General features: G+C 42.9%; 1 protein-coding gene across 2 annotated transcripts in view; it reads left to right on the forward strand.

Moving 5' to 3' along the window:
* SYN2 (synapsin II) overlaps positions 1–14,483 on the forward strand; it is a 197,562-nt gene that overhangs the window by 168,045 nt on the left and 15,034 nt on the right. For both annotated transcript variants that reach the window (XM_047850454.1, XM_047850456.1), the window contains exons 8-10: positions 5,436–5,510; positions 5,975–6,077; positions 7,390–7,539. In XM_047850454.1, the coding sequence (XP_047706410.1) occupies positions 5,436–5,510; positions 5,975–6,077; positions 7,390–7,539 (328 nt within the window). The remainder of the gene's footprint in view (positions 1–5,435; positions 5,511–5,974; positions 6,078–7,389; positions 7,540–14,483) is intronic.

The following is a 14,483-nucleotide window of genomic DNA, read 5'->3' on the forward strand; positions in this document are numbered from 1 at the left end:
TTGTTGAAGACACTGTCTTTTTTCTATGGGATATTTTTTCCTGCTTTGTTGAAGATTAGTTAACCATATAACTGTGGGTCCATTTCTGGGTTTTCTATTCTGTTCCATTGATCTATGTGTCTGTTTTTTTGCCAGTAACTTACTGTCTTGATGACTACAGCTTTGTAATATAGCTTAAAGTCCACAATCATGATGCCTTCAACTTTGCTTTTCTTTTTCAGGATTGCTTTGGCTATTTGAGGTCTTTTGTTGTTCCATACAAATTTTAGGACTGTTCATTCTAATTCTGTGAAAAATGCTGGTGGTATTTTGATAGGGATTACATTAAATGTGTAGACTGCTTTGGGCAGTATAGACATTTTAACAATGTTTGTTCTTCCAATCCGTAAGCATGGAATTTTTTCCCATTTCTTTTTGTCACCTTCAATTTCTTTCGTAAGTGTTCTATGGTTTTCAGAGTACAGATCTTTTACCTCTTTGGTTAGGTTTATTCCTAGGTATATAATTGTTTTTGATGCAATGATCAATTCCTTGATTTCTTTTTCTGCTATTTCATTATTGGTGTTTAGAAATGCAACAGGTTTCTGTACATTGACTTTATATTCTGCAACTTTGCTGAATTCATGTATTAGTTCTAGCAAGTTTTTCATGGACTGTGTCAGGTTTTCTACCTAGAGTATCATGTCATCTACAAATAGTGAAAGTTTGACTTCTTTCTTGCCAATTTGGAGGCCTTTTATTTCTTTTTGTTATCTGATTGCTGAGGCTAAGACTTCCAGTATTATGTTAAATAATAATAGTGAGAATGGACATCCCTGTCTTGTTCCTGACCATAGAGGAAAAGCTCTCAGTTTTTCCCTATTGAGATGATATTAGCTGCAGGTCTTTCTTATATGGCTTTTATGATGTTGAGGTACTTTGTTGAGGGTTTTTTTTTTAATCAAGAATGGATGCTGTATTTTCTCAAGTGCTTTTTCTGCATTTATTGAGAGATCACATGGTTCTTATCCTTTCTTTTATTAATGTAGCATATCATATTGATTGATTTGTGAATATTGAACCAGCCCTACAGCCCAGGAATAAATCCTACTTGGTTGTGGTGAATAATTCTTTTAATGTACTGTTGGATTTGATTTGCTAATATCTTCTTGAGAATTGTTGCATCCATATTCATCAGGGATATTGGCTTGTAGTTCTCCTTTTCAGTGGGATCTTTGTCTGGTTTTGAAATCAAGGTAATGCTGGCCTCATAGAATGAATTTGGAAGTTTTCCTTCCATTTCTATTTTTTGGAATAGTTTGAGAAGATTAGGTATTAACTCTTCTTTAAATGTCTGGTAGAATTCCTCTGGGAAGCCATCTGGCCCTGGACTTTTGTTTCTTAGGAGATTTTTGATTATTGATTAACTTTATTATGAATCTGTTAAAGTTTTCTATTTCTTCCTGTTTCAGTTTTGATAGTTTGTATGTTTCTAGGAATTTTTCCATTTCTTCCAGATTGCCCAGTTTGTTGGGATATAATTTTTCATAATATTCCACTTTTTTTTTCTGAAGTTTATTTATTTTGAGTGAGAGAGAGCATGAGCAGGAGAGGGGCAGAAAGAGAGGGAGAGAGAGGATCCAAAGTAGGCTCCGTGCTCTCAGCAGAGTCTGATGCGGGGCTTGAACCCTCAGCCAAAATCAAGAGTTGGACACTTAACCGATTGAGCCACCCAGGCGCCTCTCATAATATTCTCTTATAATTGTATTTTTGTGGTGCTGGTTGTGATCTGTCCCTCCTTCACTCATGATTTTATTTATTTGGGTGCTTTCTCTTTTCTTTTTAAGTCTGGGTAGGGGTTTATCAATTATATTAATTCTTTCAAAGAACCAACTCTTAATTTCATTGATTTGATCTGTTTTTTGTTTGTTTCTGTATCATTTATTTCTGCCCTAATCTCTATTATTTCCCTTCTTCTGCTCTCTCTCTCTCTCTCTCTCTCTCTCTCTCTCTCTCTCTTTTTAGGCTTTATTTGCTATTCCTTTTCTAGCTCCTTTAGACATAAAGGATTCCTTTCTATACATTGAAAGGAATCCATAGATTTCACCAGGCTGCCAGAACTCAGAAAAGGTTAAGACACTCCTAATAAAAATATATAGCCCTGAAAACACTACAGAGCATTAAAAGCTTATTGGTTATGAGAAGAGATGACTTCTCCACATGACTGTGTCCATTTGCCAGAATGGAAAGTTAAAAGTTTCCTCCATTTGAATTTAGAGAAAGAAAGATTTCAGGATGACCTGATCTTCTATAATATACATAAGAATGCAAATAGCTTATTATAATTCCAATTTTGGAAATATTAGCCTCTCACTTTTTAATAAATATAGCATAGTATTTCCTTTACAAACAAGGACATTATAACCTGGATTTGACTTTGCTGCTCAGCACTTGAGCAGACTTTAAGGTTGAGCAGCTTCCCTTTCCCTCGCCCAGCCATTTCCACTGTTCTTCCATCATTATCTCCCTTCAGTGTTTGTACTCCCCACCCCTGGAATTAGTTAGGAGCCCTTCCCTACACCCCCTTCTTCTCATAATGCTGCACACACCTCTAGCTTAGCTCTCTTCACACACAGGAATTCCTGTCACCCTCCTCTGAACTCCCTGGGGAGGGACAGTGGAACCATCTCTGCAACCCCATCAGCTTGTGTAGCAGCAGGCACAGAGTAGGCAGCCAGTAAGTACTCAGGGAAGAGCCCTTGTACAGGACTGAAGCACAGAATCTTTTTTAGTTGTTTGGACTAGATTACTGCTTTTTAAAAGTTTATAATTTTTGGGGCGCCTGGGTGGCGCAGTCGGTTAAGCGTCCGACTTGAGCCAGGTCACGATCTCGCGGTCAGTGAGTTCGAGCCCCGCGTCAGGCTCTGGGCTGATGGCTCAGAGCCTGGAGCCTGTTTCCGATTCTGTGTCTCCCTCTCTCTCTGCCCCTCCCCCGTTCATGCTCTGTCTCTCTCTGTCCCAAAAATAAATAAACGTTGAAAAAAAAATTTAAAAAAAAGTTTATAATTTTTTATTTAAAATCTTACTGCTTCAGAAAGGAATTTAGGGTTGTTTTAAAACTGTACACAATGTAAGACAAGATCATTTAAAAGATCATTATAAAAAGTAGCTAAAAGAAGCACAAAAATCAATATGTGTAGGCACCTAGGAAAGCAGATTTCCTATCCTTTACTTTTAAAAGTAAATACATAAATACAAAATGTTTATGACTGTGGAGCAAGAGTACCTTGATCTTTAAAAGGAGTTGCCACTTTTTTAAGGTTCAGGTTTCCAAAAGCATTTTCATTGAAGCATAAGAAAAGAGAATCCTCTAATATTTATGAAGGATGGGCAACCAAAGAAACTTTAGAAAACATTTACTTACTTTTTGATTTGCAAGGGGCAGTGATTTAGGTGAATATTCAGGTCCTCACAGCTCCTCTTCCCCAAGCTTTTAGCTATCCCCTTGTTTTCAGAAGGAATTGACCTGGTAATAGCCACAATAAGGTTTAAGAGTCTTCCCTTCTCCCTTAGCTCTCACCCTAGAGATCCAGAGACAGCCATATTTGGTGAAAAGAGGGTGCTGTTCCCTCTCTATTCTCAGTAGGCGATAATGTGTATCTGTCTGTGGAGGTCAGATGACCTTCAAGTCCTGAGAGGTAGTTGAGCTGTCACTGAGTGGCTTCTGGGTGCTCCTTACACTCCCCCAGGTCCCAGGTAGCCTGTATGGATCTATGCCCTGTATTCTCATTGTTAGAGAAAGGTGTGAAGTGTAAGGGACATTATTACTTACTCACAGTTTCCAGGACAGTATTTGTACTGTGGCCCTGTGCTGGGGACCTGGAAGTGAGTGATTCTTTGCCCCTGCCCTTGAGGAGCTCAGCCTGGTCACAGGGACACACCCGTAAACCACCAGTGTTAGGAAGACAGTGCTATTTTTATTATGATCTTATTTTATTATGATTTTATTATGTGTGTCTCTACTCAGATTTTGCAAGTCAGTCAGCTGTTAGTTGTTTGTTTTTTTCTGAACTAGGCCTGGGGTATGGGGGGAGCACAGCACAATGAGGGAATCAAGAGTCTTGGATTTTTTATCTGATGTCTAATTTCACTAGATACATAACCTTGCAAGTCATTTAACCTTTCTGAGTCTTAATCTCCTTGTCTGTAAAGTTGGTGTGAGGATGTCAGCCTACTCACAACAGGGGTTTGCACTGAGGCTCTGGTGAGGAAGTTGTGGAGGAAGAGCCTTGGAAAGTAGTCAGTACTGTACAAATGTGAGGGGTTCGTATTACCATATCAGTCAACTAACTAGGCTGCCTCAGGGCTCTGAAAAGTAGCCATATGTCTAGATTTCTCAGTGTCTGAGACCAGACCTCTGGAGAAGGTACTCCTGGGAACTGCTGAGTGGAGACTGCCACATGCATCCAGTCTCCAAACAGTAGCACGTGACAAGGGCAGCACATGAATGGCTCTGTCAGTAGTGTGAGCAGGGCTTTTCTGTCCCCTAGGCAATCCCCTTCCTCTTGACTCTGTATGAGTGAGGACTAATAATTAAGAAGGCCTATTTTTGGTGTTTTACAATTCATTTAAAACTGTATCAATTGATCCTCATGACAAACCTGTGTTTACACAGGGATAAGAGGCTCAGAGAAGTGAAGTGACTTGCCCATGGTCACCCAGCCAGTTAAGAGCAAATCCAGAACAGAAACCAGGTCATCTACCTCCAATTTAGTCCAAGACTAGTTGACTCTAATACCTGCTCATGGATGGAGAGGGTACAGAGGGCACAGCAGAGAAGTCACAGGTCGGTGACTTGATTCTATCAGTTGCATTTGATGGATGAGGCAACTTAAGCCTGAAGAAGTTAACTGACTTGCCCAGAGTTGCATTGTTAATACTGTAGACTGTCAGAAATTAACTGTTGAATGAATAAATAAGTGAGCTAGTAAGGAAGCCACGGAACCCTGAGAGTGTTCCCAAGATCAATAGAATTCACTCTGTATATACCAACTCAGCCCAGATACTAAGTGGGTAGGCTGCAAGTGGTTTATAGACTTGTACACATAAGACTTAGCTCAAATAGCTAATGTAAAAAGTAGATCTAGGATTGTAAGTGAGGTATAGGCAACGTCCTTTAGGGGTTCGGGAAAGTAAGTGTTCATCTGATGGAAAAGATCTGGGAAACCTCCCTGGAGCCACAGCAGTGGGGGCTGGACTATAGAGAGGAGGAGGACACTGAGGGCAGGGTTTGGCAGAGGTAGCCAGCTTCTAGGCTCAGCAGAAAGGTGCCTTGGCTACTGAGGGAAGAAGCAAGTGGGGGAAGCAGCAGTGAACTAAAATTCTGGAAAGTTTCATGTCCCCATCTTGCTGGTACGGCTCACTGCCTGTCCTATCCTGGTGGGACCTTGTTACAGGAGGACATCGATCTCAGGGAACTGGAAGACAAACACTGGCTCTGCAATGCTGGAGCAGATCGCCATGTCAGAAAGGTGAGTGAGAGAAGTTGTCCACCCCCCAGCCCAACTTCCCTAGATGAAGAGGTGAAAGAAGTGACTCCTGCCCAAAGGGAGCCTCTAATCAGGATAGAACACAAAGGCCCAAGTAGCCAGGTAATGAGATCAGGCAGGACTGGGTTATATGCTAAATTATGAAGATAAAGACTGAACACTATGTAGAAGCTCCAAGAAAGGAGCAGTTACTGTGTACTGGAATAGCCAAGGAAGGCCACCTAGAGTATATGAGACCTGCTTTGAGCCTGGAAACATGGGTGGGATCTGGAGAGCAAAGTGAGAGGGCATTCTACAGAAGGCAATGTGCTTGATGGGGGTAGAGGGAGGGAAGGAGGAGAGGGGTGGAATGGGAGAGCTGGAGACAGGAGGGAGAGCATGCAGTAGCAAGCAGGTTTGATATGAGCTAACATCCCAGACTCAGAACACCTTCCTATCACCTCCAGGTACAAGCTGTGGGTGGATACCTGCTCTGAGATGTTTGGTGGCCTGGATATCTGTGCTGTCAAAGCTGTACATGGTAAAGATGGGAAAGACTACATTTTTGAGGTAAGTCTGGCCCAAGGAATATCTCAGTAAGAGACACCCCCCAAAGCTGGAGGCCACGCTCTTGGCTTGAGAACTATGTGGGCTGCCCGAACCGCATTTAGTCTCTGAGGCCAGGGGATGGTTCCCACACAATACATCCAATGGCTGTGCATAGCAAAACATCTTCACCAGTAGGAAGCTGTTGTTTGCAACTAGCTAGGCTGACCCACATCAAGGGTAAGAGATGCCAGGTCTGGGTTCCTGGAGTTCTAGTCTAATGCTGTTCCTCTGGGAACACTGTAGTGATTTACCATTCTTGGTCTTAGAAAGCTGGACTTGGGAATCATTCGGTTCAGTCTCATTTTGTAGATGAGAAAACTAAAGCCCAATGCCGTGAGCGTGTGCTCAAGGCCATGGAGTGAATTGGTGTCTCAATCTGGGCTAGAGCTTAGGTCTCCTGGATGCAGGAGATTCTTCTTAGCATCTCTCTGAGGCTTAGAGATACTTTATTCAGTCTGGTCCTCTAACACAACTTTGCTGACTCCCTTTTCCCATATTAAAGGGAAAGTGAGTAGCAGTACGAATCATTCATACACTTTCTTGCCCAATCTTTCTGGGAACAGTAAAGGCTCCTTGCCAGGAGTTGGTGGTGTTTGCAGAGGATTTGTGTCAGGACCCCAAAGTGAGCTTCAGAATCTACTCCATGATCTGCTTGGCATGTAGTGTCCTGGATAATCATACGGCCCCTCTCTCGGTGGGCCTGTTTTCTCATCATAAATGAGAGCTGGACTACAGGGTCTATGGTCCTGGTTAGGCAGTCTCTTCCTAAAGGAGGAAAACATTTACCCAGACATTGAGGTACAGGAAGAATCAGGATGGTGGTGAAAGGGAAGGAATCCCAGGTCATGAGCAAAAGCAGAAATCTAGTTGTTTAATGGGCAGAATATGTGTGGAGACAGAAACTGCATGGGTGAAAAATCTCAGAGACGAAAACTGCCTACTCTTAACTAGAAGTTAGGGAGTGACCTTCATGTGTCCTGCCTGCAAACCTCTGAGCCCTAGAGCCATACTCTCTTCTTCAGCTACCAATCTTTCAACCTCACTGAGCCCTTGCCTGGGTAAAGTTTGGTGGGGAGGACCTTAGGCAAAGGTTTGCCAGAGAAGGGGACACAGGTCTATTTCTGCAAAAGAACTTGCTTCCAGCTCAAGATAAGAATGCAAGTTTTATCCCCAACCTATCTCTGATGCCTTACATCCTACTCATTCTAAAAGTCTATTCCAGGCCTTTGATGTTTCCAGACTCTTTCCTAACCTGAGCTACATCTTCCACCAGGTCATGGACTGTAGTATGCCACTGATTGGTGAACACCAGGTGGAAGACAGACAACTCATCACCGAACTGGTCATCAGCAAGATGAACCAGCTGCTGTCCAGGACCCCTGTCCTGTCCCCTCAGAGACCCTTAACCACCCAGCAGCCACAGGTAAGCAGCAGGAAGAGACATGGGAGAACCAAGAACCATTCCCAAGCCCACTGCTCTAGACTTTGGTGGCTCCAAGATGGAGGAGGCTTCTCATTAGGAGTCTGCAATAGCAGCTATAGAACTGTCCAGAAATGGAGTATTGGCTCTCTTCTCTCTGAACTTGAAGTCTCTGGGGGAACCATAGCCCATTTTCCCTTGGGATACTCCCACTTTTAAATGGGAGGGGTCTCTGAGGGGGTGCTGGGTCTGACCTCTCAACAGGTGTTTACTGTCTATGAGGGCTCTGCTGCTTTTGTAGAGAAAGAAGGGTGTTTATCAGAAATCTGCTGGTCTAGCAGTGCCTGGGTGACTCAGTCCATTAAGCATCCAACTCATGATCTCTTGATTCATGAGATTGAGCCACATGTTGGGCTGTGCGCTTGACAGCATGGAGACTGCTTAGGATTCTCTCTCTCCCTTTCTTGCTCTCTACTCCTCCCCTGTACTCTCTTTCTCTCTCTCAAAATAAATAAATAAATTTTAAAAAGAAAGAAATATGTTGGTCTAGAGAGAAGAGGGGGTCATTCTCTTCCCTCATTCTGGAAGAGAGTAACAAGGTAAAGCTCAAACTAGAAATCTGCTTTCCTTTCTAAGGGAGAGAGACAGGTTTCTTCAGTTGACTATCGTGTGTGACTCATGACCAATCACATTCACAGTGACAGAATCCAAACCTCAGGTGGGAAATCCACACTGAAGCTTTTGTGGCTCAGGTCCTGTGGCTCTAGAATGGGCCAAGAAAGGCAAGACTGAGGGTGTTAAGTCCCATCTAGGAGATATCTCACTTTGCAGAAATATCCCCTAACTTTCTTCCCACTGAATTTTTGCATAATGAAGTGGTAAGAACTTGAGATAATGAATCTAAGAACTGAATCCTAGTCTAGCTGTTCCCCTAAACAGCTGTGTGATTTGGGGCAGTGGGGGGTGGGTGGGAATTACTACCCTGTCTAGGGTTCAAGTTTTATTACTTGTACATGAAAATCACTCAGAAATCTTTCTTTAAAAATCATACTTAAGACAATTAGAGAGGTAGAATAGAATAGTGATTTCAGAGTATGGGCTTTAAAGAGAGAACTACCCAAGTTTGAATCCTGGACCCTCTATTTACTGGCTTTGTGACCTTAGACACTTATATGTGGCTCAGCAGAGATGACAATGGCACCCCTCTCCTAGGGTTATTATGAGAATTAAATGAAGTAAAGAACCTAAAATATAGCATACATAGTGTATCATAAGTGTTCAATAAAAGTTACTTGCTATTATTAAGTAAGTAAGCAGCCTCTGGGCTTGGGTTCCCTACGACCTTAGGCTTTGATATCATCACCCCCTTTCCTAAAGATCAGTGCCTCACTGGGATTATACTGCAAACAGAAGCCAAGTAATTGGATTCTCAAAATACTTCAGTAAGAAAGAAGAGGAGTGGGGGAGGGAAAAACAGGATAAACCAGCCTGGATTATTTGGTATAGAAGCAAATTACCCCACATTTTCTTCTTATCATTTGAATATCACAGAATCATAGCATAGGAGCATGATTGATATTCAAAATAATGGACCTGAACCATCAAGAATCAGTTACTTGTAAGTCAGTATTCCACATGCTGTTTAAGAAAGCTAGAAACGTAATATATGAGAAATATTTCTGTAGAAATGACTAAATTAAAACAGTGTGACCATTCGTAAGTCAATTCTTTCTCTGGATGTCAGTTTCTCCACCTATAATATTAGATAGATCTAAATACCTTTTGAGCTCTGAAAATTTGAGTAAAATACTTCTATTCTGGCTGATGTTGGATAAATGGGAGTTTCTGGGCTAATAGATTTACTTCTGGTGTCCAAGTTGAGAGTAGCCACCTGCAGTGGGATGCTATCATGTATCAGCTCTTACGGGTGTCTCATACCTTCTGTAGCAGGCTCATGCTGTGTCAAACCTCTGGGCAGGTGCAAGCATCTGTTTCTGTACATCAGGAATGTTAGTCACTAGAGAATTACAATAGGGTAATTAACAGAACAAAGATTAATTGCTTGTTAGAGATATAATCCCATTATTTAAAATTTATACTTAATTTGGTGTGATAAAAAAAACTTTCGGGGCACCTAAGTGGCTTAGTCGGTTAAGCGTATGACTTCAGCCCAGGTCATGATCTCACAGTTTGTGAGTTCGAGCCCTGTGTCAGGCTCTGTGCTGACAGCTTGGAGCCTGGAGCCTGCTTCGGATTCTGTGTCTCTCTCCCTCTCTCTGCCCCTTCCCAGCTCATGCTCCTACTCTGTCTCTGTCAAAAATAAATAAACTTAAAAAAATTTTAATAAACAAACAAACAAACAAACAAACTTTCCTGGTTTAAAAATATCAGATCTGTGGTTAGATTTTATGATTTTGTAAAGCTAATGGATCAGCAGATTGTTGCTTGTCCCTGCCTGGGAGGAACAGTAACAGGTAGCCTCCTTCCTGAGAAATACAGAGAACATCTGGTTGCAGCTTAAAGAATTTATACAGAGTAGGACAGGCTTATGCTGCCCAGGCAAGATAAACAAAAATGGGCTGTTCTGGGATTCTTTGAGGATCCCTGAAGTCCTTTTATAAATAGGAGTGTGCACAACTCTCTTGGCTTTCTATAGGAAAGTCATTTTGGACTAGAATGAAGAGGAGACCTAAGTTCAGCCTTGTCCTTGCCACTGACTCACCAAGTGACCTGGGATAGATATCGTCCTGTTTCTGTTTCTGTGTCTCAGCATCTTCATGTGTAAAATGAAGGACTGAACAAAAAAACCACTAACATGTCTTCTAGCAATGAAATTTAGATTATACAGAAATGATATCTGAAGCATAAAAGTTCAGTAACAAAGAAATCACCAAAAAATATTGTCCACCCCACAAAAAGCATTAGTTCTATTTTGGTACAAGCCCCTTACTCTGCAAACATTACATATTGCAACTTAAATATTCTAAAGAAAAATGGGAGGTAAGAAACATAGTAAGGAATGAGCTTTCCTAGATATAGGAGCTCCTACAAAAATCCCCTTGTAGCAAAGCCAGACTGGCTCAAGGATAAGCTTTTCTCTGCTCAGGCTCACATTCAAAGCTACACTAAGATATTGTGGGAAGTACATTGTGCTGGGAGTTAGGACACTCAGGGGTTCGTCCTACTCTATCCTGATATTATGTGACCTTGGGTAAGTCTTTCCCCATCTCTAGGTCTCTAATTCCTCACTTACGGAATGAAGTTGGATCAGATAATATCTAGATCCCTTTGAATTCTAAAGTCACATGAAACCTGGAGTCAGCCCAACTGCAAAGTCTGAGAGTACAGTCTTCAACAAGACTGCCTTCACTCCTGATACCAACAGAAAGTTCAGAGTTCCCAAGAGTTCTCTGGAAGGACTCACATAACTTACTGAAAGCTGTTATACTCACAGGTGTATTATAGGAAAGGATACAGGTCAAAAATGAACCAAAGGAAGAATTCACAGGGCAGAGTCTGGGAGATTCCAAACATGAAGCTTTCATTGTCCTAAGGATCCATTAACCTCTCAGCATCCTTATGTGACAGTACACATGGTGCTAATCAGGGAAACTCATCTGAGATTTGGTGTTCATAGTTTTTATTGGTTTTCATGTTACAGTTATGCTCGACTGATTGATCACCTGTTTGAACTTGGTCTCCAGTATCACCATACCTCAAAGTCAAATTAATACCATGTGGCCCCACGGGCTACTGTGAGTCACCTCATCAGCATATATTATCAAATGTGATCTGAGGGGCTCTCACCGCAAATAACAGGGACACTCCTATTGCTCAGGAAATCCCAAGAATTTTCCTTCCAAAAGTAGGGGGACAAAGGCCAGATTTCTTACCTCCCAGGAGTTGGGGGACAAAGGCCAGATTTCTCTTTGGGCAAGGCCAAATTCTTTACTTCACATATGATTAAATTAGCTTAGCCAATGTTTCTTGAATATTTTAGACCCTGTGGGCAAGGGACATGCCTTTTTCATCTGTGTTTCCACTGACTAGCACAGGCCTAGCCCAACATATGTGCTTAAAATTAGTCATTAGACTTAGGGCTACAGTGATGAATGAAATATAGTTCCTGTCCAAAAGATGTTCATATTCTAAATTCATATCATGACTGAATTCACAGAGGTCATCACTATTGGTCAGATGGTACCTTCTTATATTATCTATTAGTTTCCTCCTGAACCTTGTGCCTTGACCCCAGCCCCGCTAAAGACAGAAATACCAGTCTGTCACACATGGCAAAATGCTGCTACTTGGGCTGGAAGTCATGACTGAACTGGTCATATTTCCACCTCCTATTTCTCCCTGATGATAGCATATTTCCACTGGTTATGATTGAGGAGACATTTCAGTCATCCTGGCTCCAGGCCCATGGAGTGTCAGACCAGATTGCTTCCATATTCCCACTATTATATCTGCCAGTTAATCTGCATCTTTAGCCACATGATCTGCTTCTAAGGCCCACCCTTCACTGGTGATCTGGATGCCACCTCCTTTTGGCTTTCAAGTTATCCCTATTTTCTCCATCATCAGTTTCTTCTTTCTAGAAGATTTTCACATCTACCCACAAACATCTGCCATTTAGAAAAATGAAATAATAACCAATCCCACCATCCCACTGAAATTGCTCTTGTCACAGTGACTCCAAGTCACTGAGTTCTGATCTTCCCATCTTCTTATCTTGCATGACTTCTCAGTAGCCTTGATGCAGTTGCCCACACTCCCTCCTTCTTGAAACACTTTCCTTTCCAGGCCTCAGTGACCCTGTTCTTGCCTGGTCTTCATTCTACCTCATTGATTTCTCCTTCTCACCTCCTTTGCTGGCTTCTCCACTTGTGTTAAACCACCAAATGTCGGTGCCCTAGAATGTGGTCTGTGTACATTCCTTGGCGATCTCAGCCAGCCCATATCTATCTCCTGCTCTGACCGCTCCTTGAACTCCAGATTCACATTTTTAACTCTTGCTTGACATCTTTATTTGCATGTCTGAAGGCATCATAAATATAACAAGGCCAAAACAGAACTCTTTTTTTTCCCCTTAAATTTGTCTTCCTTCCAATTTTTCCCAAGCAACTCACGTAGACCCCTGCCTGCCTCTTTGCCCTCATACCATCCTAGCTCTTCTTCACTGTGCCCCAGCCACACTGGTAGGGGCCATCGCATCAGCTGTGTCCTCTCTCTGAAATGCTCTTCCCCTTTTTTTGCATGGCTGGCTCCTTCATGACAGTACAGCTGAAATTGCCTCAACCATCCAATCCGAAGGTACCACCGGCTACCACCCCCGCTTCTTGAATTTGCTGCATAGCCCTTGCTATCAGCTAAAATCATTCTCATCTGTTTATGCCTTTGACTCTTCCAGTAGCATGTAAGGATTTGGAGAGTAGGGGTCTGTTCACTGCTGTGTCTCTAGGGCCTGCAGAGTAGCTGGTAATTTGTAGCCACTGAATACATCATGAGTATACTGGGGAGTGGGCGAGAGTGATGTGGCCAGATACAGACAGTCCTCAGTAGAAAAGTTAACAATAACAAAACTAAGTCTGTCTGCTTTTTATTATCATTATGTGATAGCAATTCTATGCAAATGACAGTGACTAAAATACTCCTCCTACCCAGGCAAACCACTCCTCCTCCTCCTCCCCTTGATATGGTATTGCAGTACATATTTGTTGAATGAGTTCCCAGATGGAATAAGTGTCTTTAACAGCCCTTAAAGCATATTAGAGTTGGTGTCAGGATCCTGTGAGTGATTTTGGTAGTGTGAAAATGGAAGGGCTGTAAGCCAAGGGACATTACCTGGGTCCCAGCCAGAACTCTGTACAGTACACTGAGACCTTAGGTGCTGTCACTAAGTCACATTCCATTCCTCACAATCAGACCCCTCTTGCTGGCCTCTTTCTTCCATGGCTCTGGCAGCTCAGGCTGAAAGAACTTCTGGCCTGAGTCACAAGCCCTAAGAGCTGCTTCTTGCCCAGTATTCTAGGTCAAGACCAGGACAATTTATCTACCTTTCTCTTTCTCCCTCTCTATCCTTGTCTGCAGCTCTACTGTTACAGCTCTCATTTCTTTGATTCTAGAAGAGCACCTAAAGGAGGCTGAGGGGGAGGTGAGTAGAGGGCACACCTTACCTTGTTGTCAGCCAGCCTCCTAGCCTGAGACAGACTAACTATAGAAAACAAAGAGCAAAGTCATTTGAGCGGACTCAAGCTAGCTGCTGTGCCCAGTTCAAAGGGATAGGGGCGGGTTGTAAAAGGCACTGGCTATGTTGCTGAGGGCAGGGAGGCGAGTGGCAAAGCCTTATCTGGCTAATGACAACCTGGCCTCAGACTGGCTGGACTGCCAGCTTTGGAGCTGCCCGAAGAGTTGTCCAGGGCAAGTGACTCTGAAGTGCTTTTGGGAGACTGTTCTCAAGGTGGCAGTGACACCTGGTGGCCAGTGATGGCCAAAGCCTCCAGGCTATATACTTTTGAAACCTTCCTATAGGCCATGCCCTCGCATCCCCTCCACACATTCGCCAACCCTTGGGGTCTGTCTTCTGGGATCTGAGCTGAGCCTGGGGCTCTGGAGAGGTGTATGCTGCTCCTGAGACTCCTGGGAACCAAGGAGAGAACTTCGGGTAGACAAAGCTTCAGGTCACGCCAGCAGAGGTGGGATCCTGGTGCTCTCCTTCAGGTGGCGAATCTTTGTTCATACCCCACCACACTGCTTCCACTTTTTAAAGTTTCCTGTAAAGTCTTCCGGAGTCAAAGGGCTGAATTGCTAATGCAGGGATTTCAGACACCAATGGGCTTTCTCTTTGGCTTGCAGGTTATACCCAGGAGAAGTGATTCTAAGACTCAGCCTTTGGAAGTATTTAGTACACATATGGTGTCCGGGAGGAAAATGAGCCTCTTCCC

Source organism: Prionailurus viverrinus, chromosome A2 (genome assembly GCF_022837055.1).
Source record: "Prionailurus viverrinus isolate Anna chromosome A2, UM_Priviv_1.0, whole genome shotgun sequence".
Taxonomy (NCBI): domain Eukaryota; kingdom Metazoa; phylum Chordata; class Mammalia; order Carnivora; family Felidae; genus Prionailurus; species Prionailurus viverrinus.